Source organism: Topomyia yanbarensis, chromosome 2 (assembly GCF_030247195.1).
Source record: "Topomyia yanbarensis strain Yona2022 chromosome 2, ASM3024719v1, whole genome shotgun sequence".
In the NCBI taxonomy this organism is placed as follows: Eukaryota; Metazoa; Arthropoda; class Insecta; order Diptera; family Culicidae; genus Topomyia; species Topomyia yanbarensis.
Genome location: NC_080671.1, coordinates 415,877,654 through 415,901,901, shown reverse-complemented (window position 1 = coordinate 415,901,901; position 24,248 = coordinate 415,877,654). Strand labels below are relative to the sequence as shown.

General features: G+C 38.7%; 1 protein-coding gene across 1 annotated transcript in view; it reads right to left on the bottom strand.

Annotated features, from left to right (window-relative positions):
- Positions 1 to 726: 726 nt before the first annotated feature.
- The window catches only part of LOC131685130 (uncharacterized), a 36,412-nt gene continuing 12,890 nt past the window's right edge, over positions 727 to 24,248 (bottom strand). Inside the window, 2 exon segments of the mRNA XM_058968594.1 lie at positions 727 to 1,414; positions 21,013 to 23,452. Coding sequence (XP_058824577.1) covers positions 21,029 to 23,452 — 2,424 coding nt within the window. The 3' untranslated portion in view covers positions 727 to 1,414; positions 21,013 to 21,028.

The window sequence follows — 24,248 nt, the reverse complement described above, 5'->3', positions numbered from 1 at the left end:
GATCACTCACACCACTCATGTAAGATTCATTTTACGAATACCAAAATGCCATCTTCGCCAGACCTGTATATACGACATTGGAACAGCGCTGGGCGTCCTGCAATTAGGCAATCCATTAGACGTTTGTTTGACAATTCAGCGGTGGGTTCTGTCAACAAGTCTACTCCTGCGAACAGAAAAACTCGTCCGACAAACAACTTTGTTAGTCCGATTCGTTTGATGTTGGATCGAATCAACGATATTGTCGGACGTCGCACCCCTCGGAGTAACGTCAGAATTAGTAAACAAGAAATAATCAGCTGATCAAAAACGTCTCATGGATTGCCTAATAGCGAACGACAGCAGCGTCAAAAGAGAAATGAGAATGTAGGCAGAAAAATTACAGCCGTAGAAAAGGTATGCATTTTGCATCCTTGGTCTCCATATATCCAATACACGTTCCTCCTGAATAAACGATTTTACTTGCTGTTTACTTGTACCAAATACAAATATTAAATTTGTATTTGCTTGTACTGTGACATTCTACTGATAGTCACTCATTTGATTTCGTTCTAACCAGATAGATTTCGATTTTCTTCGAGGTTTTGTGACGTGACCGTGACCGACAAACCGACAGTTTTGCTCACAAACCGCTAATATTATGTAGATAATCACGAGTGTAAATACATGACTTGGCGAATTTTAGCACGGAATTTCAGATATGTCAAGAAAAGAGAAACTGCTGCATTTGTAGATCCATGTTTTTCATATGGTATTAGGCACATCCATTATATGAATATTTTTATGATTATTTTGAATAACTATACGTGTTTGTTAAGTTTTGTGTCTATTAATGACTTACAATAACTTAAAGAGTCTGTTAAAAGTTAAATATAATTTCTTTTGTTAATAGTTTTTGTTTCATGCCCTAGGGAGTTTTGCAACATCCTCCAAAACTGCATTCCCAAAAACCTAAAGTTAAGGAATAGACAAACTTATATCACCGCACTTATCTGCTGCTCAACCTATATATGTTGATTCTCGCTTTTCAATTACTGATTATAGAGTAAACAATTTTCAAACATGATTAGAACAAAAAATAAAATAAAACATCATTACACTGTACTTTTCAAACGCCTATCGTGTATATAAAATCAACACTTACAAATTAATTTGCACTTTTATGTTTTTTTTACTTCCTTCTGACTGTAAACCTACTCTCATTCAGAATTAATTTCTAAGAAACACCAATAACAAAATTTCTTACGAAGGAAACCTAATCGTAAAAACTATTCTTCGTTTCAATGCATCCTTGTCTGATGTGAAGCACAGAAGAGCCAAGCTCTCGCTCACCAAATGTCTTCTTCGTTTGCTGCTTTGATTGAAAAATTACACATTCAGTCGTACTTGCGTATTCCATAATTTGTTAGGGTACCTACAAAGTGACGTCAAAGCATATTGTATAGTTCTAAATGTTTAGATTGTATATTTTAGGGGGCTTCTTTCCGGACTGTCCGTCAAAGTACAAAATTTGCATCGTGCCTAGGTATAGCAAAAGCGCTTCCTAGTTGTGTGCGCATTATTTTTCACAAAACAATTTCCAGAATTTCACCTTCAGTAAACTTATTTTCCTAGTAAAAATTTTGGTCCAAGTTGGTTACGCTGCGAAACCTGTTTACACAATTGGTGCAGTACGGTGGTGGACGAAATGCTACTTAATGAGTGTTTTTTTTTGTGTAAACGTTTCACTTTCCCGAAGGCACTCTCCACTCGGCAGTTTATGTTGTTGGTTTGAAACATGTCAACCAGTATGTAGAGTTTACGGCATGACAGCTCAAAGCTGACTAAGAGACTAGTGCAACAGTTCAATTGAATTGTTTTCTTTTCCAAATCAATCTATTTCAAGCTTAGCGAATTATCCTGGTTCTATCAAACGTAAAAAACGAAACCGATGACTCCCCCGAAACCTCCCAAAAAGGTACCCCTAATGTTATGTTGATGAAATAAGGAACTCAATCTTCTCTGCGGGTAACAATGATTGTACGACTTCAGAGCATTTCGCACGGTACTTTCAATTCAGGTTGTTTAAGGAATTACCATTATGTCAAATTTTCGATGAAATATCCAACGAATTAACCGTTTACTCGGGGCTTTCACTTCTATAATATATAATATAAACCAGGCTTCATAATTCGCATTCACGCGAGTGTCCATCAGATGACTACCTTGCCGAATAATTTAAATTGTACAATTCTCCATCTCCACGAACAGTGTCAGAATAACTTTCCGATCCAATGGAGGGGAGGAATGTGTACAAATTATCTTTTGATGATATCTCCGATAAGATTTGTTCTAGAATCAATCCGCCAGAATGTGCTAGGAATCTAGAAAAAATACTAGATTTTAGTAACAGTTTGTAAAATATTTATTGTCCTTTATTACCTACATAATATTATCAGGTTAGTTTCGCATGAGAATCTGACGACGATTGGATCCCCCTTCCCCTTTAAGCAATGCAACATATGTTCAAGACCGTTCGGAAATGAATGCTATCGATATCTCAAATATGGAACTGATATGCTTGCCCGAGCAGTATACCCCATAATTAAAACAATGATGATCATACCACCGACGATCTTAATCTAGTATTGCAAATTGATACCAGACCATAATGTACACAATGCCTCTATCTAAGTTAGCTTACACTGTCACTGACTGCACGCGTAAAGTACAGTTTAGTAAATAAACCAGAAGTAAACTCGTTCACTGCATGACTGCGGTTTTCGCGATGTTGTGTCGCACTAACAATGCAACTATGCATGCAGCATTTCCGGTGAAGGTTGAAATCTATGTGGCTTTCCCTGATGCGGTTAGATAATGGAAAATTACCTCACGTGAAGGTCAATTTCACCCTTGACCAATTTTTAATCTGTTAAATTGGAATTCACAGTGCATTTCTTCATGCTACAATATAAAACAACAACAGCAACAACAACAACAACAACCCAGACGACTCGTAGACAGCGATGGATGATATGGCCAGACAAACATTGTAAACACGTCGGCGCAGTGTTTATTCAACAATGTAAACTCGTGCGCGGTGCACATGGGTGAGTGCACGCGACGACAAGTTGTCTTGCAACTTTAGCCAAATTGCATGTTTCCTTAATATAAACAAAGCGCGGTACTTTAATTAGAGTGAATGAATTGGAGATATTTGAATGATTATTGCAATTGATAGTAATTGGATTATTTTAGTTTTATCCGGTCATTTATGGTACGATCTGAAATTTGTTATAACGTGTTATTAACCGTCAAATAGGCAAGTAATCTCTAAGGTACCGGGTTCAAATAATTAAGGCATCACGCTTTTTTGTTTTCTTTTTCACATCTTCCTGTTAGTTCGAAAAAATGACAACCACACTCACAAATAGAAGAATGGGGCACCCTTTACCATCTTGGATGCGTTGAATGTGTTCTTCTTTAATCTGATATACAATGATATAAGTGTACATTCCAAATTCCAAATAACGAAACCCGATGACATTACAGTCCTTATATTCATAAATAGGTGGTGGTTGGGGGCGAATTGAACATCTCAAATGCCGGAGCAAATCAAGTATGGCTTCACATAACGTTTTATTGGCATCCGTGCGAAGAATGCAAAACAGCACTCATGCTTTTTCTATGTTTGCGTTCATAATCTCAGCCCCAAGGAAATTTATTTCATTCTCTTCACAGCTGCTATAAATAATGTAATTGTAATTGTTTATTGAGGGCTTTATTCGGGCGGTCATTAGCCCGCTGCACATAAGAGTATTTCGATCTAAAAGCTAAGGCCAAATTCAAATTTTTTTTAATGAATCCCGTATATTTAATTGTTTGTACATTCTTAGATACTTGTAGCATAAAGTGTCGGCCATTTTGAAAATATCTTGAATATGTATGATCAAAACTAGCTGTTAAAACTTTACCGTTTTCTGCCAACTGTATTTTTTCGTAAGGGGTTCGATGAAAAAAAAAAATGTTTCGTGGCCGTTTATGAAGGTTAGAAGTGTTCTCAACTACAACTCGATATGGGAGTCAATATCGCAGGTATGTAAAGTAACTTGAATCACTGATTCAACTAGATACATGCAAATAGAAGTCATAAAGAGGCTTAATAAATGGCTTCTTTTTGAGGTTTTTTCGCTCATCGATTTTGGAAAAAAGCAAAGCAAAAAATGTAATATGGAAAGCTCAGGGATTCTCAAATCATATCCAAAAAGAAAATAATCACGCATCCTCACGCTTTCAAGATTTGGGTAGTTTTGATGTTTAGAAGACTAAATTATGTTTTTCGAATTTTCTAGATTGTTGTTTTTCTTAAACACCGGTCAGAAAACATTAAATTTGTATTTTCAGATATTGAAAAAGATGAACGAGAATTTTCAAAAATTATCTTTTTAAGCTGGTAGAGCAATGCTCCTCCCGTTCAATAAATAGCAAGTTATTGCTCGTAGAGGAAAAGCTCAGGGACACCCTTATATGGTCGGTGTTAAGTCAGACCGGACGAAGTTGCAAAACATCAAAAAATGAGTTCATGATAGCACTGGATAAAGAATTTTTTCATCTACATTCCACATTTACCAGATTTGAAATATGAAACCATAAACAAGAATTATGGTAAAAATTATTTTCCAATTATAATGTAAAGAATGCTGCGATTCAAACTTTAAACGCGTTTTTCTCGAAATCAATACACTGTCACTTAGTCCGGTCTGACCTAACACCGACCATATGTCCTGTGGACTCATATTATGTGCGCAGCTATAAATAACTTTGGCTGCCATATACTTAGACAAGAGTCAACAAACATATATTTGCCACAAAACCTTTTTACTACCCGTGTGGGTGAACTTGAAATTATTGCGACACATTCAACAGGGCATAACTTTTTTACCATTGGGTAAAAATCAACCAAATTTTGCACACTTTCTCATTGATGTGTATTGTTTACATGCCGTCAAACTCGAAGTCGTGTTTTTCAATTCAACGAAAATGGAGGTGAACCAACGCGAGTCGAGAGAACAAATTCTTTCCAAACACCTGGAATTTCCTGACCTGTCGCACCGGCAGTTGGGAAAAATGTTGAACATTCACCATTCAACCGTCTCCAGAGTGTTGAAGCAGTTCCAGGAGCGGTTGACGTTGGACCACAGCAAAGGAGCTGGAGGAAAACCGGGACCGGAGAACAAAAAGACGGAGGGAAAGGTGAAGTGGATGATTAAAGCAAATCCCAACGTCTCAAGCCGTGATTTGGCTAAAAAGATCGGCATGTCGCAGAGCTACGTCCAGAATGCAAAGAAGAGAGCTGGACTACATACATACAAGGTACAGAACTTTCCAAACCGCGATGCGCGGCAACAATCGACGGCTAAAACTCGGGCACGGAAGCTCTACGAGAACATGCTGACAAAATATGGCTGCTGTGTGATGGACGACGAAACGTATATAAAAGCCGATTTTAAGCAAATTCCGGGGTTTGAGTTTTTCACCGGCAAGAGCAAGTTCTATGGGGACGACAAATTTAAGAAGAAGGAAATGTCGAAGTTCGCCTTCGTTTGGTTTGATTTTAAACATTATAAGAAAATTGGCATGACATTTTCGGTGTCGCAATAATTTCGTGTTCGCCCTTTATAACCACGTGTGTCATAGTTCGCTGGGTCGTAAAATAGCACAGAGCTTCACGCGCATAATGGGTGTGACAATGTCATTTGCCTTACAGCCACCGGCCGTTCAGTATCGACATAAACGCATTTTATTTTGTAATAAATAACCATTGTTATAAATAACTCGCTTGTATGTATATGTTGGGAATTAAGCTTGTCATAATACATAACGCCTAGCTCTTCGAATGTACAATATAAGCGACCGAAAATAAAGAATGTGCTTCGTAAAACATTTTTTTTAAATATTAGGATGGACAAATTTCGCACTAAATCGTATTCAGAGTTTGCAGCACCATCTCAGATTTTAATGAATCTTTCTGTACATAAAAACTTTGCCATAAAAAGCCAATTTGCATACTTTGTTTTTCCAAAAATGATCTAGACTGTCTTTTTAATAGGGCCAAACTTTTTTAACAATTTTATTCAAATGGCTATAGTCTAAAAATGACAAATCCTGCAAAAAATGTTATAGGAGTGATTTTCACAAAATTTAAAAAGTTAAATTTTTGAATAAAAATATTGAAAAAAATCTTCGACTCCTACACTGTAAAAAATCGATTTTAAAAATTTAAAGTCGATTTACAAAAAAACCGTATCTTTGATTTGGATGAAATTTTATTCCAAGATAGGTAATTATGTTCCCTCCCTACCGTCAATAATTGAAGTTGGGCACTTTTAAGGAAGAAAAGTTATTTGAAAAAAAAAACTTTTCCTTGTCTAAACTCAATTTATTTTTTCAGTGTATTTTTATCGAAAACTAAACCAATGAAAGTCATAATCATCTTAGAATCAACTTTCCCAACTGCTAGTTACCTGATACATGCAAAATGTATCAGTAACGAATTTGGTATATGTTCATAACAAATTTGAATGATGACAACGATAAACCATTTAACATCATCGATATATGCGAGTATTAACTAAATACCGCTTGGCCGTGTACGAAGAAGTATCTTGTCTATGTACCCGCCCGGGAAGAAGAAATTGATGGTGTAGTCTCCAACAGGGTCCTTAATTGCGAAGTGTGGGGAGTACTCCTTCAAGAACCCTTTGCTTCAACCAGCGATAATTCTGGTTCGCACACAATAGACCTTTCTCGTCCGACCTAACCCCCTTTTTTCTTATTTTTATTCAAAAGACTACACATTTTTAAGAATATTTCCGCTGAAATGAGACTTTTTAGAGCTATCGTGATTTTTTAATGATTTTTTTAAATTTGAAAAATGCAAGAATGTTGAGTATTTTTTTCACCTTTGCAAGAATGGTGGGACTCAAAATATGTGTTTGGGCAGCACTGTTTTGTATATTTTTGCTTGGCTTCCTGGCAACGCGGCAAATGAAGTGGTGAGTTGCGGTACAAAGTTCATTGGTTATGTAAACAAACTAAAGTGAACCTCTCGGTGGAGAACGTTGCATGGTAATGCTTAACCTCACTTTTTTGACAGTTCAAAGAGATTGTTTACATGATCTTGGAATTTTCGTTGATTCGATCATAGTATGAGAAACTTGGTTTGGTTCGCTGCCAAATGTTAACACTTTCCCAAAAAGGTCGCTCAGCTGTATTTTTTAATTAATGTCGGCATCATACATTGTTCCGTTAAATTTAACATTTTTACTTTTCTTGTACATGATTCATTGAAGAAGCAAGGAATTTTTAGGCAAACATTTGAAAAAGGCCTACTGCCAAATGCAAAAAAATCGAATTTTGATGTTCTCTATTAAAATCCTGGGACAGAACCTGTGGGTAGATGTTTTCTTTTTCTTTTTTCTGTTCATTTTATCTCTTGTCTTGCATAGCCACTCTTTCATCCTCACATATTTTAAATGGACTGGCTACATTTGACAGTCCCCCCTGACTGCATTTGACGGTTCCCTTTGGCTGTATTTGACAGCTCCCCCTGGCTACAATTGACATTAGGTTTTTTCGTATCCACACGTTCCGTCCCAGTTAAAAACTATCTATCTGGCCATGTACATAAACATAACGCAACAATGGATTATGAAGAATTTTGATAATGATTTTATAACAAATTATAAAATAGCCCGGCTGATATAAAAGTCCTAACTAGCAATACACTTATTATAAAATGATTATAAAGGATTATTGTAACTGATTCCAAAAGGATTATAAAGGCAGTGAAATACGTACTCAATGAATTAAGGGGTGTGTCTGATGTAAACAATATGCGCAATCAAACTAAATAAAACAGTATTCAATTTTTAAATAGAATTATAATGAATTCGACCAAAACTTCTTTTGCCTTTTTCTCATTTTCAAATGTTTGGGTAGAATTTAGATTATTTTATCGTTGTTGCGATCAATTTCGTTTGGTTTGTTTTGTTCACAATGTTAGTCGCAGAGCATTTTGGTGATCTATGGCAATTGATGACCTTTACACCCCACACTAGGTCAGCTCCTGTTGCAGCTGTTTCGCCCTGTCCGGCACCGAGTCAACCGATGGTCCAACCTGCGCCGCACTCGTCTGTCGCTATGTCAATGGCAGGGACTTGGATTAAAGGCCAAAATTTCAGCTACGGTTGGTGGTGTTGCTGCAATCGGTTTGCCTTCGGCCACGTTGGACATTCGGCTAACGGGAATATTCAGCGATTCCGATTCGAAGGAAGCAGAGCCAGTAGCAGACTGCTTCGGTTCAGCAATACGCTCTGGTATCGGACGAAGCTAACACTCCGACAGGACGAAGGTTTCAACGAGGGGCTCAGGCATAAGTAGAAGAGTCCTTGCACTTCCTGCTTGTCGAGTGAACAATTCCGACGAAACCACTGCCGCTCTCGCCAAGTTTGATCACCGTAATAAGTGCGACGTCAGCGGTATAGTGCCAGGATTAGTCGAGAACAGTACCAGGACTGACTTGCACAGAGCTACAAGATTAAATAGCAATGCGTTTTTAAAGTGACCATAGTATAACGTAGAGGCTTTAGCCAGATGATTTATTCAGCAGAATAAGATAGCAAAATTACCCAAAACATAAGACCTGGCTGCCGAAGTGAATCCACACACATCATCACCTACAGAGGCAAGCAATATTGGAACGCAGCGAAATTCCTCACAATGAATTGATCTCGTTAGGTGAAATTCCAGGAAGTACAATTTTCATAGCACAATTTAGTCGACCGAAATAGACCTTTCTCGTCCGACCTAACTCCCTTTTTTCTTATTTTTATTCAAAAGACTACACATTTTTAAGAATATTTCCGCTGAAATGAGACTTTTTAGAGCTATCGTGATTTTTTAATGATTTTTTTAAATTTGAAAAATGCAAGAATGTTGAGTATTTTTTTCACCTTTGCAAGAATGGTGGGACTCAAAATATGTGTTTGGGCAGCATTGTTTTGTATATTTTTGCTTGGCTTCCTGGCAATGCGGCAAATGAAGTGGTGAGTCGCGGTACAAAGTTCATTGGTTATGTAAACAAACTAAAGTGAACCTCTCGGTGGAGAACGTTGCATGGTAATGTTTAACCTCACTTTTTTGACAGTTCAAAGAGATTGTTTACATGATCTTGGAATTTTTGTTGATTCGGTCATAGTATGATAAACTTGGTTTGGTTCGCTGCCAAATGTTAACACTTTCCCAAAAAGGTCGCTCAGCTGTATTTTTAAATTGATGTCGGCATCATACATTGTTCCGTTAAATTTAACATTTTTACTTTTCTTGTACATGATTCATTGAAGAAGCAAGGAATTTCTAGGCAAACATTTGAAAAAGGCCTACTACCAAATGCAAACAAATCGAATTTTGATGTTCTCTATTAAAATCCTGGGACAGAACCTGTGGATAGATGTTTTCTTTTTCTTTTTTCTGTTCATTTTATCTATTGTCTTGCATAGCCACTCTTTCTTCCTCACATATTTTAAATGGACTGTTTACATTTGACAGTCCCCCCTGACTGCATTTGACGGTTCCCTTTGGCTGCATTTGACAGCTCCCCCTGGCTACAATTGACATTAGGTTTTTTCGTATCCACACGTTCCGTCCCAGTTAAAAACTATCTATCTGGCCATGTACATAAACATAACGCAACAATGGATTATGAAGAATTTTGATAATGATTTTATAACAAATTATAAAAGAGCCCGGATGATATAAAAGTCCTAACTAGCAATACACTTATTATAAAATGATTATAAAGGATTATTGTAACTGATTCCAAAAGGATTATAAAGGCAATGAAATACGTACTCAATGAATTAAGGGGTGTGTCTGATGTAAACAATATGCGCAATCAAACTAAATAAAACAGTATTCAATTTTTAACTTCTTTTGCCTTTTTCTCATTTTCAAATGTTTGGGTAGAATTTAGATTATTTTATCGTTGTTGCGATCAATTTCGTTTGGTTTGTTTTGTTCACAATGTTAGTCGCAGAGCATTTTGGTGATCTATGGCAATTGATGACCTTTACACCCCACACTAGGTCAGCTCCTGTTGCAGCTGTTTCGCCCTGTCCGGCACCGAGTCAACCGATGGTCCAACCTGCGCCGCACTCGTCTGTCGCTATGTCAATGGCAGGGACTTGGATTAAAGGCCAAAATTTCAGCTACGGTTGGTGGTATTGCTGCAATCGGTTTGCCTTCGGCCACGTTGGACATTCGGCTAACGGGAACATTCAGCGATTCCGATTCGAAGCGCGAGTAGCAGACTGCTTCGGTTCAGCAATACGCTCCGGTATCGGGCGAAGCAAACACTCCGACAGGACGAAGGTTTCAACGAGGGGCTCAGGCATAAGTAGCAGAGTTCTTGCACTTCCTGCTTGTCGAGTGAACAATTCCGACGAAACCACTGCCGCTCTCGCCAAGTTTGATCACCGTAATAAGTGCGACGTCAGCGGTATAGTGCCAGGATTAGTCGAGAACAGTGCCAGGACTTGCCAAAGCTACAAGATTAAATAGCAATGCGTTTTTAAAGTGACCATAGTATAACGTAGAGGCTTTAGCCAGATGATTTATTCAGCAGAATAAGATAGCAAAATTACCCAAAACATAAGACCTGGCTGCCGAAGTGAATACACACACACATCATCACCTACAGAGGCAAGCAATATTGGAACGCAGCGAAATTCCTCACAATGAATTGATCTCGTTAGGTGAAATTCCAGGAAGTACAATTTTCATAGCACAATTTAGTCGACCGAAATTGTAGTCGTCAGTCGAGAGAAAGACTGATAGAGTAGCAGCAGCTAGGAATTTTCTTTCGAAAGCTAGCAGCGGTTTCGCGTATCCTGCGCTAAGTAGAGAGCGTTAAGACAGATCTCCGAAACATGTCAAGTGCTATCAGATGAGAAAAAAAACATCGCATCTATGACCAGTACGACAAGGACGGTTTGCTGACCAACGGTTCCGTCTGGTACCACCATAACACACGGCACCGGTGACACATATATATTCACAACATACTAATTACTTATCCTTCCGAAAAAGTAAATAAATTGACTGTTCAATTTATCATTCGCTGCCTAGTTATTTCCTGCCAATTTGAACAAGACAGCAGTTGCAGAAAGCTTTATTGCGGTGCAAAAATGATGGCAACTCGGGATATAATATAAATTTACATATAATTTCTCCTCACTGATATTCTTCCAGAATGTATAATGCTCTGCATTCTTATCACTCCTATCAAATCATTCTTACTCCTTATCGTCAGCGCCGAGCACTGTTTTGCATTTGCCGGCTAAATCAACGACAATGCGACAATCGTCAATCGACGAAACTTTTGCTGTAACTGTAAAACTGAACACGAATAATTAATAATTGTTCCATTCGAAAGCGATAACCTTGTTGTCCTCATGTTTGCAGCTATCATACGCTGGTAGGCATTCTGACCAATGGAAACGTTTTTCGGTATGGGCATTGAACGATCATTTCAACAACTTATCATCGACCGAATTCGTTACCTATAAAGTTCAGGTAAACTTCACCACCTAAAAATGAGTAATAAATCGGATCATCTTGTTAGGACTTAACCCACGAGCAAACAAACAAATGTGTACAAATCCTTATCCATCATCCAGAAAGTAATCGTTTTATAGCCCAATGCTTGATCTTACGATTCAGCATATGCCACCGGGTTTTGCATCCAGCGCCGATTGGCCAATGTATGAACCAGGGGTGACATTACGCATCTCGAAACGAAAGGTTTATTGTATTCAAGCTTGTGTGAAAAGGTCGATTCGAATTGGTTGCATAATGTGGCACCAGGTTCCCATTGTTCCAATCCTCATCCCTCTTGAGTTGATAGTCTTTCAAAGAGCATCGAAAGTATTCAAGTAATGTAAATTTTAAAAGTCCATGTAAACAAGTCTTAGGTAAACAAGCACACTGAACTGTCAGAAAAGTGAGGTTATACATTTTCATGCAATGCTCTATGTTTTTGACAGGTATATGAATGAATCATTTCAGCATCAGTGATACCAGGTCTATTTAAACAATAGCCTGCAGTGAAAATATAAGTCTGCAGATTGCTACAAAAATCTTCAATAAATTTGACATAGAAATGTAGTATGTATATATTTTAAATGATCAAAAATGTTGAAGGCTTGTGTATAAATTGGCTGGCATAGGCTTTGTTCTGCTAAATATTTGTAATCTGCAAAACATCTGCAGTGAAAATGCAAAATCTGCAGATCTGGCATCCTTTTAGTATTCCCCACAGGAAATTCATCCAAATGGTGTAAAAATACGGGGAAACAAGGCAAGATAGGTATTCAGAATATGGGGTTAAATGAGCAGCTTGCACTATTTTTGATTTTTTCAATAGTTAGAGGTACCAAATCATCGCGGCAATCAGCAGTAACGAATTGGGGATAAAAAAGGAAGCATCCTATCATATAAAATTTTTTGACGAGAAAGGTCTATTGCGTTCAGGAAAAATCAAGGAGTATAATATACAATGGAAGTTTAGGAATCCCAAAGGTATCAACAAACCTTGGTCCAAGAGAATGGATGAGGGTCATGACTTCATTCAGGTGATATCTCGGGTCATGTACAATCATTATACGTAGAAGGCCTATTTCCGGCGTATTGAGGTTGTGGAGTGCGGTCTCTGCGCTTGTGGTGGCGATTATCGCGATATTAAACATGAATCCCTTCGGCCTCGTTCCAGTTCCAGTCCGAGATGCTATACCAAATTCGTTACTAAGACTTTTTGCATGTATCAGGCAACTACCAGTTGGGAAATTGGATTCTGAGATGATTATGACATTCATTGGTTCAGTTTTCGACAAAAATACACTGGAAAAAAAAGTTTGGACAAGGAAAAGTTTTTTTCAAATAACTTTTTTCCTTGAAAGTGCCCAACTTTACTTTTTGACGGTAGGTAGGGAACATCTTGGAACAAAATTTCATCCAAATCGAAGATGGGTTTGTAAATCTTTTAAATCGATTTTTTTTTCAGTGTAGAAGTGGATAAATTTTTTTTCAATATTTTTATTTAAAAATTTGACTAATTTTGTGGAAATCACTCCTGAAACATTTTTTTGTAGGATTTGTCATTTTTAGACTATAGCCATTTGAAAAAAATGGTTAAAAAAGTTTGGCTCTTTTCAAAAGACAGTCTAGATCATTTTTGGAAAAACAAAGTATGCAAAGTGGCTTTTTGTGACAAAGTTCACACTTTAATATATCGTCACTGTTATTTCACATTTCAAAAAAACGATTTTTAAAGTTTGAGATTCAATATTTTGAAACTTATAAAAGGTAGGAACAATTTAGAGAATACAAGTGATGCTTCTACCCATTCAGTATAAATATCCCAATAAAGGCGAAGATCGTTTTACTATATTGGATTTTTGCTAAAAATGTAAACATTGTAAATGTAATTTGTATGGCGTGTCATAATCAAGCATGGAAATTTTTTCATAGAAAGAAAGCATCAATTATTAACTTTTATTCATATCCTTGATCTAGAAGCAATCGGTAAGATGCATTTTGGTATTTTAAAGACAATTGATCAAGGAATCTAGAAAAGTAGTAATTTTTGGGTACAGTGACACCAAATATAGAAAATTTCCAGTTTCAGACAATTTTTCATTACGGTTTTCACTATATCTGAGTAACTAAGCAGAATTTAAAAAATCCACGAGCGCCACATTGTACAGATTTTTCAGACAAGTAACGTAGCTTGTCTAACTAAGTTTGTGTGTGTGTATACAATCCATTTCCCACTGACCGGCAGTGCTTTTATGGAAGAAACTTGTCTGCATCTATGTAATGATATATTTGTTTTCAACAATAGATGTACACATGTTTAGCCCTTGAAATGAAAGGCGATAGCTCTAGAGTTCTATGCAAATCATTTCACTCACACCACTTGGGTGGTTTGTTTTCCTCCAGCTGTCATATGTAAAACAGTCAGCCAATTTAAACATTTGAAATAGTTCGCATAAAGTATTTATAATGGTGCTGAAATTCTCTTTGTCGCTGTAAAAGTCATTCCAAAGACGTACAATGCCGGTTGGTCAGATTCCATCATGAGAATCATCCGACTGAAAAGTTATTTTCGATTTGTTTATCTCCACCTATGACAAGGAAAACAAATCGTCGAACACACTAATACAGTTAAGATTGTCAAGTACTCTCTACTGTACATTCAACGACCCATTTCAAGAATGCCTGTTCCTACACGTACATACATATTTGCAATATATTCGCACTTCCAGAATGAAAAATATTTTTGATTCTGGCACGAATTTACAAAAACGGAAAATATTTATGAAGCATTGAAAAATGACATGAAACGATCTCACCAGCTCTGAATTATTAAATTCATGAGATTTCTGTGAAGAATTCTCCTTCATCCGTGAAATTGTTGCCTCAGTTACTCAGGTCCAGACGGCGCTGCAGGCGCTAAGCGGAACGAGCGGGTGTATTTTTTCGCGATTTTGCTTCACATACTTCAATGGCAAAGTTGTGACGGTAAATCACTATGCAAAATCACACTTTTCTCGCGATATTTCAACCTACTAACACGTAACTCAACAGGAAAAACTACCTACTAAACGATTTACTTCATTTTCCTGTTGAATACATATACTGTATCCCTGTCAAAAAAAAAATACGGACGATCATGGTCAGGCGATTTAAACAGTTTGGCGTTTAACTCAACTCGCCTGTGCTAATTGCCCCTACACGCAGAATTTTATTTATGCATCGATAGCATACTTTTCTATCTGCCTCTCGTTTCTTCTGCTGTAAATTTTATGCATTGGACATATTCGGTCTATCCACTTATTGAATGCTTACTAGAAGTATATGCATGAAAATGCATAAAAATCACAGCAGAAGAAAAGAGACGGGAATAGAAAGTATGCTAACCATGCATATTTTTGTTTCTCAGTGTAGGAACAAATGCAATTTGCGAATTCTATTTAAAGGAAATTTCAACACTTAGACAAATTTTCTGGCGGCTGAAAAGGACTTGGTTGTATTTGCGTTTTTCAAACATGGCGGTTCATGTTTGGCTTAAGCTTAAAATAGTTTATTTCAACGATTGGCATGTTCTCGCTTGTATTTTGTTTGTCTAGTGCACTTCATTTAGCCAACGAATGTGGGAAATTGTGGAATCGTGTGTAAATATAGTGGAACAGGATATCTGACCTAAACTCTTAATAAAAGTTAAATAATTTGCTGGCAAATTGAAGGGCAATTAGCGCATCCGAGTCGGCAAATAGTCCCCCGTTAGCCAGCAACTTGCCCTTTTTGACTGGGATGTCACTGAAAAACTTTGAAAAATATTGAACGTTAACGCAACACGTCCGGGCGAGTCGCCACCCCATAGAAAATTTGACAGCTGCGAAATTGCACACTCGACCGACGAAATCGGGGGTCTTCGAGATCGACCTATTAATTTACCGACTAAATCGGATTACGTCGGATGTATTTGTGAATTAACATATTAATCGGCAGATTTAATCTGTGTAAATCTGGTGCTCGATTTAATCGACTGAGACATCGGTTGAAAACATAGAAACATGATTTTATTGACATATTATTCAACAGACGAAATCGGTTTGCTTGTTGACAGCGAGATTGACAAATCCAGTGGTCTGAAGTTTTTTATTTCAAATATCACTTGAATTGCACGCGCAATGGAAAATATTCCGATTATAATTTCGGAATACGAAAATTATTCGGTAATCGTCTAGTTTTGGGTAAGTTTCAGTTGCATTGTTTCCGTTTGTATTTTTATAATATTCCGTATTCGTATTAGCAGCCGTCGAGATTTTGTGATTTCCTCTAACAGCGGAACAAATACTAGACTGTCTATCGGTTATGCATTCAAGCGTAAGTGTTTTGACGTTGCCTATTTAAGACTGGTGGAGCTAATTTTTGTTTTATGTTTTCCAGTGAATAGCTTCTGCAGTGAATGCTGGTGCCAATTGCGAGTGCTAGTTCAAAATATGTATTGACCTCCCTTCATAATAGCTAGCGAGAAAAAAATTCACCAATAAATTCTTCTATTCTAATATTGTTTTGTGCTTATTTACAGAAATTCCCGAAGCAAACTAGGTTTCCTTTAGTTATAAGTATCGATAAATCGACCCATTTAGTTGTTTTGCATCCACCGATATAGTCGTGTTACGTCGACTGATTTCGTCGGTTGTTTCGTTGACATACGCCCATGTTGAACACTCATAAGAGTCGGTGCAACAATCTATAGAGTTCTATGCAAACGATTTCACCCACACTACTTGGGGGTTTGTTTTCCTCCAGCTATCATATATAAAACTGTCAGCCAATTTAAACATTTGAATTAGCTCTCGTAAAGTATTTATAATAGTGTTGAAATGCTCTATGTCGCTGTAAAACTTATTCGGCGGACGTACAATTCCGGTTGGTCATATTCCATCATGAAAATAATCTGACCGAAAAGTTATTTTCGATTTGTTTTCCTCCATCTATGACAGGTGGAGGAAAGCAAACCGTTTAACACACTAATACAGTTACAGATTGTCAAGTACTCTATAAATTCGTCGGTTTTAAAGATTCAGCCGACGAAAACCGATTTCGTCGTAGGGAAAATCGGGAGGATTTTTTATGGGGCAGTGCGTTTGTCATAAGATAGAAAAGCAGCGACGATATGTAAAGTGGGTGCTACGAAACATGTTTTGTCCTTGCGACTTTTATTTTCGGTCGCTCATTCAAGATCCTCATCATTGTAGTAGGGATCACAAGCTTACCGAGTGGGATAACAAGGGGACGATGGTGTGTTATTCAAGTTATCTCTGAACTGTGCAGCCAACGACGTGTACCCAGTGATGTACCGCTGGGAAAAATTCCATCTTCGCGGGTTTTTATTTTTTGGTTTAAACCGGATTTTCTCCCAAATAATTTTTACCAAGCCGAAACAGGTTTTTTTTGTTTTATCGAATTTATGAGGCTCAACGCGAACAATAGTCATAGTTACTCTGAGTAGTGAAAATCAGAATAATCAGAATAATGTTTGAGGACATGATTTGGAACATTGGACAATTATCAATGCTTTTATCCTGCTTGTTGCTCATTCTATGAGTAGTTCCACTTTTAACGCAATTAGGTAAGTATTCACGCAAAATTGAGTAAATACCTACTTAATTCGGTGAAAAGTAAAGGTCGTCAAACGGTGAGATAAAATAGTTGTCACAAGTGTCGCATCTCATTCCTCCTCGCGAGTCTAAGTCTATTGATGACATTTGATCCTTAGACCGGCGACAAATGGGTGTTATCAACCTTCTGCCGAAAGTAGAGGGTCCGAACGGACCAAGGCGTGAGAACTCTACCGTAAAAATGAATAGTTTATCGCATATCAGTCCCAGTCAGTCACGGGTCAAAACGTACTGAAAATTTGCCGCGTCGTATTTATGAATCTAATTTCAAGTTCCGTTATTGCTAACAAGCCCGTGCATCAAGTTATCAATCCTTTGTATTTTCCTTCAATTTGTCATTATTATCGTTCGTATATGCGTATTCCAGAATCGTTATGAAAAATAGGAAATATTTTCCTTGATTTATAACATTTCGCGCTATCATAGTTGTATAACGATCACTTGGTAGTTTTCCACCCAATAAATATATCTTAGAGAAGAGATACCTAAATCTGTCTAAATACTGTTGCAATAAATAGTGATCCGGCCGGTTACGCAGATAAGATTAGTTTTACTACGCAATACTTCTACAGCCGGCTGTGTGGAATTAAAATTGCGTTTGTTTAGAAAACAGGATACTCTCGATAGCAGGTTACCCAAAGTTTAGAAAAACCCCAAAAAAAGAGCCTCAAAAAAAAAAGAACTTTGCTTTTTCGAGTGATCGTGTACTCGAGGACTAACTAATCTACATAATAAACTACGCTTTACAGGTCGCATCGCTTGCTTGGAGCGAATCCTAGACCTTAATGCTTCTAAATCTCCAACTCCGCGACACCCATGGAAGAGTCTGATGAATCATCATTCTTCCATTAAGTAGGCATCAAAACTTTCCGTCCACCTTATCCTTTATCCTTCCCAGTGAACGAAGGAGATGGAGGCGGCCAGCAATGGTGGCTATCATGCTGTTGAGATTATAATATGGGTCGGATTGGTATGAATTCCTATATAACATTTCTTAAGCAACTCCTATTAGATAATCAGCAGTCAAATATGATGAAGTCAGTGTGTAATCCGCCAAAATCATCGTTGTAACGCACCTTAATTCGGTGAGAAGTAAAAGACCCTATAAAATAAGTAATATGCAAAAAGACGCAGCTACATCAACAAAAACAATTTTTTTAGTTCGAGAGCGGAAACACAGGTACATTTGTGCTCCGGAGGATTTGTTTTGGGTGTTCGATTATAAATTTATCCTTTCTTTGTGGCATTCTGCACTTCTTGATTTAACCTTTAAAAACGGTTATAACATTATACCTATCATTCTAACTTACTCCCCTTCCCCCATACATCACAACATGTAACAGGTGAGCCATGTAATTTATGAATGATACCCAAGAATTTGCTTGCCATTGCAAGCGTTCTGGTTCTCTGGGCGAATATTTTCTAAGGTTTCATGTCGTGCTATACAACAAAAAAAACATTAAATGTAATCTTATCCGATTACATCAGGTACATGTGAACACTATGCGACCGTTTTCGGGAATTCCGGCCAGGTTTTTGGACTAATTTTGTATTATTCTGAACTGAAGATTCTTTTCGTAATATGGTTGACATATGATACATCAAATGACGTCCCCTTTATGACTCTTCTTATAAGTCTTATACAGTCATATTTAGTGAAATTTTACGGCTGGTTTCAAAGACTTCCTAACCTGGATTGATGCCAGTACTCCGTCTTGAAATCAATAATAAGAACAACCTTCCTACTTGCAAGTGTATATCACTACGTATAAGAATCGCGGTAGATCGAGCGAGAGCAATATTCTGACGCGGATACACGCTTAAACGGAGATCGATCATCGACCTTCTGGAGTCACGATAGTAGGTTGATATTTCTTAGCGATTTAGAAGCATTGTTTTCCGGAACGCCAGTTGTCCGTTATGCCAAATAACCTACAGAATAACTTCTCAAAATTTTGCCAAATGTTCATTATGTTAAACGTCCAATATACCAAATGACCTTATGCCAAATGACTGTGCCAAATGACTTTATGACAACTGGCCCGCTCCATGTATAAACGTTTGTATGAAAAAGTAGCTACGTTCTAATCGAAAAATATGGCACTAGTTCCAAATTAATGCAGATATTATACGAACTTATCAAATCTTAAAATTCAGATTAATTGAGTCCAGATTATATGAATACCAAGATGAAGATAACTAAAGCGATCAGCAACGTTCGCTTCTCTTAAGCGGACCCTACACGGGACGGGAATATTGTCAATAAAAATATTGTCAAGACTGCTTCAATACGTCAATCCCATTTGATTTCTACATGATCAATATTTTAAAGATACCCTTACACGATCAATATATTGATCAATATTCAATTTATTGACAATATTTCTACACGTGTAGGGTCCGCTTTAGAATTTGCCGGTTTTGTCGTAGGTAGGGTAGCGGAGCTCTTATTCATCTCATGAGTCAGAATGTCACACTATTTCGTTAAAAATTAATTAAATTAATTAAATAAATTGCTTCGTTCCTAAGAAGTAATAAAATGAAAAATCTGGCATGGAAAATGTAAAATACTCACGTCTGAGCGAAGTGGAAAGTCGGGTACAACGAAACCTTACTCATCCTAACACTTAAGCTAATGCGTTGAATATACATAGCAGATACTTCTGTACCTAACGTTTTCAAATGGGATGAAGACGAATAAGGGCACAGTTATCCTATCTGTGTCGTTTCGTTCATAACAAGTTCATGAACAATTCAACAGTTGTTTTTAATCGAGCACCGTCGGGATTTAGCGAGTTACGACATACGCACTCAATTGTTTAAACTTATGGCATTTTTTTTAACAGAGAACTACACCAGTGTAGTCGGTCCTACACTTATTCAAACTTGGATGTAATCAGTCTATCCCGTTTTTGTACTACACCGGTGTAGCTCTAGGTGAAAACGAAAATGCTATTAATCCAAGGTAATATAAGTGAATACTTTGCAGATTTCCAACTGTTTGTCATATTTTACTAAGTTTTGCTGCACAAACCATCGTTTATAACAGTAAAACATAACTACTGTTTTCAGACAGTTGTGATAAAATTTCTTTTGCTGAGAGCAATAAATTTATCATTTAACTAGATTCTTGTCGTGAGCTCAACTGTCACACTCGGACAAAATCGTTGAGTGTGTGATTAATTTCACATTCCAGCAACACGTGCAGTGGCATTTCAAAAGTATTTATTACCCATTTCTTCCTCATTTTATTGACTTTTAGCGAGGAAAAAGAAACCGACGGAAAACCGGAGCCATCATAGTTTTCAAGGCATTGAGCCGTCGGAAGAGAAACAATTTTGCAATACGTTGCTTCGAATTAGTATTTTTATAAAAATTTTTTGCTATATTCAGCCCAGCCCAAGGAACTGGTATGGTAATAACACATGATACCTTATTAGTTTCCTGATAGATATTAAACGAAGACGACTTTACCTGACTTGAAAAATCTTCAGTAAACCAACAATAATTAACACCTCGACGCGCCGTCTAGCACAACCAAGGGAGCTAGTGGTGCCTCGCTAGCAAAACCAGACCGGCCGGCAGGCACGTGGCGAATAAATTAGTAATAAAATAAGTACACATTGTAGAGCTACATTGTACGCTGCTTCTGCCGAGTGAATGAGTGAACAGGTTCGGGTCGCACGCATGCGTGGTTGCGTTTACACAAATGACTACTACCTACCTACCAGTCTGCTTCTTTATAGGTATCGCAACGTATCGGATCCGATTAGGGCATCGGTAAGGCTTTCAATTCCTTCACCCAGTACGGACATGTCGGACCCCGAGCCGGCCGATGGGGGTGGGGCGGTAGCAGCATTTTCGTTGGCACTTCCGGTTTGATCCCCTGATCCGCTTGCAGTGGCGGATGGGTTCTGATAGAACGATGACATCTGGCCACCTCGCTCTACCGAGTTGCCATTGATTAGACAATCGCGGGGTGCTTCCGGACTGTATTGGAACAGAGCTTCGCGACCGTTGTTTAGGGTGATGGGAGTTGAGGGTACCGATTTGGGAAGTTCGAATAGCGATTTGGAGGAGAGACCATTGGAGCCAAGCCTAGAACCACAGTTCGTGTTGCCGTGAGTGAATGACATTTGATGCGGTTGTGGTGTCGATGGGACTGAGCGCGAGATGTTGTTGTAGGAAACTGATGCTTTCTGGAACATATCGTTGTCCAGTATGTCGGACATTATCGGTTCGGATTCTTCGAGCTTAATCGATTGCTGGAGATTGTTTGAGGATGAGGTTGGTTCATTTAACATGTCCAGAATATTGTTGGGATCGGAGAAATCGTCGCATTCTGAGGGAACAGGGGTTTGAGATACGGAAGTATAATTGGAATGATTGTACCCGTCATAATTGGGAATCAAGGGAACACTGCTGGAGCGCGATTCCACCGATCCAGTTATACTTTGATGAGTTTGCATGTGTGAGGAAGGCCCGCAGATTGGTTGAAAGGAAGGCATGGTATTTGGACAATTCAATGAATTGGAGTTTATCCCGAATCTGTAGTTCTGCGCCAGGGATGGGCTCGGAGGAGCGGATGCTGACAGTTCATTTTTTACAAAAGGAGGACGCTGTTGGAATCCGGGTAGCTGTCCGGACGGTTGGTTCTGTTGTAAAATGTTCAAGGTAAGCCCATTGTTGGCTGCTTTGTTTTTGCGGTGTATTGGTGTGTTTCGAGGACTAACGAAGGGACTAGCATTGGGAGTACCGTTCCGAATGGTTGACTTTGTCAACGGTATTCGTGGTGACGGGGGACCTGCGGAAATGGGGACGAAATTGTAGTTCTTTCGACGACCGTTAGGACTTTGCAGAGGGACTCCGTTGTTGTTTATCGACCCAACCGATGCGTTTCCCAAATTGCTAAAACAGTTTTCGAGCGTCATTTTCATGCCAGAATTAGGATTCTTCTTTCCATCTGTACTACTACAAGTGGTAGCGTCTAAATTATTAATACCAGTTCCATGGTGCCGCTGGGATAGCAACGCAAGGGATGCTGCTGCGGATCCAGGTTGTAAACCAATCTGCTGACCAATAACCGTTCCATCGAAACCTTCAAGCTGTCCACCTACCTGTGGTTTGTCCATTCCACTTTGGCCGCCCATATTCTGCTCTAACATGCTCCTGAGCTGCGACAATTTCATGTTCGTGTCGCTATCCTCAAATATTCCGCCGTACCCGCCAGAGCCAGGATTATTCCCCGCAGAGGCTGCCAAAGCGCCTATCGAACCAGCCTGACTTTCCTCTGGAAAGTACTGCAACAACTCCTGATCTTGATCCTGCGAATTCTCCTCCTCGCAGTTCAAATAATCGTCCAACGCATTCTTGTCCATGTTGCAAATGCTAATGACCCGTTCTCTCGGAATAATAAAATCCTCCTTGCTGCTTGTTACCAAATCCTGCGACTCGATCAATATCAAATTACCCAACTCATCGTACCGCGGGGCAGAATTGTTCTGCGCTTCGATCGCTCGCTGCTGCTGTTGTTGCAGCATCCGGAAACGTTTCTGTCGCGTTAAATGCGCTATTGAGGCGGCACGTTTTGCCGCTGCACTCGGTGGTCTGAGCGGACTCGGAAGCACTTGCAGTGCTTGATTCTGAGCTGCCGCCTTTAGCTGCTGCGCCTGACGTACCTTCTTGCAGAAGATGGTGTACTCTTCGGCGGGACTTCGCATCTCCCGCCCCGCAGCGACTGCTGCACTGTTCGTTGTGGTAGTTAAGACACTGTTGCTAGTATCACAGTTGAGATTTGTACTTTGATGGAGCGGCTGTTGCTGCAAGTGAAGCGGTTCTAGCTGTTGGGTCTGCAGTTCGCAGGGTTTACCGATGGACGTGTTGTTGTTATCTTCATCGGTAAATTCCTGCCGCTCACGTTTAATAATTTGCTGGAGTAAATCCGCTGTGGGTGGTGCTGCGGGTGGCAGCGGAACAGTGGCACTTGCAGCAGAGGAGGTATTTGTACTCGAGGTTTGCGGTGTGTTGCTGCTAACGTGTGATGCTGGGAGCTTAGATGACTGAGAAAACGTCTTCGGCATTGGTTCGGGTGGACCAACTTCAGAGTCGATGCTGGTCGAAAGAGTCTTGCGGCGTTTCCTTCGGCGTTTCTTGAGAGCTGCAGCCTGGAATAAAAGAATCGATGAATATGGGAATAATAGATATGGCAAGAATTATTTATAAGTGTTTTGCATTCTCCCACATGTTTAGTCTTCTTCTGCCTCACGAAGAATTGATTCTTCGAATGAGTGTCGTTCAATCGAATTCGATTTCTCTTGACTTCGCTGTCGCTGCGGAGAAAGCAATCGCAATCACTCTACAAAGCGATACGTCGCAATGCAAAAACAAAATTGTTGAATTTATTGCTTTTATTTATTAGTAAAATATGATTGGGGCGTTAAAGCCAAACGATGTGCACGATTTCTCCGGTATTATCTAAGTGTAATTTGCCAATTGGCTTTTAGGCCCTAGTAGTTATCCCTCCCTGCGTGATATGTCCCATTTACTAGCCATAAATGTAACACATATTCGGGAAACTCAAAAACCACAAGCCCTATAAAAGTGAGGGAACTGATACACAACTAAAAGCACATTCAACTATTACAAACACCATCAGCCGTGTTTGGAAATCAGGCATGATGTTTACTTTGCAATTAAATTTCCCTTAACCCATCCCGAAGTGAAACGAATAAAGATCTAATCAATTGGACGCAAACAAAAACCATCGTCCTAAATACCATCCCAGTGGACAATGTCCATCTCAAAGTGCGGTCCCAAAAACGGGGAAAATAAAAAGTGAAATCAGCTGCACTCTTGCTCTTATCAGCGCAGCACACAGCGCACCCGCTGCTGATAGCTGTGTGAAGCCATTAGACTAATCAATTTCAGCAAAGCGCCTCAAATCCCGCCCTGCTGGACTGG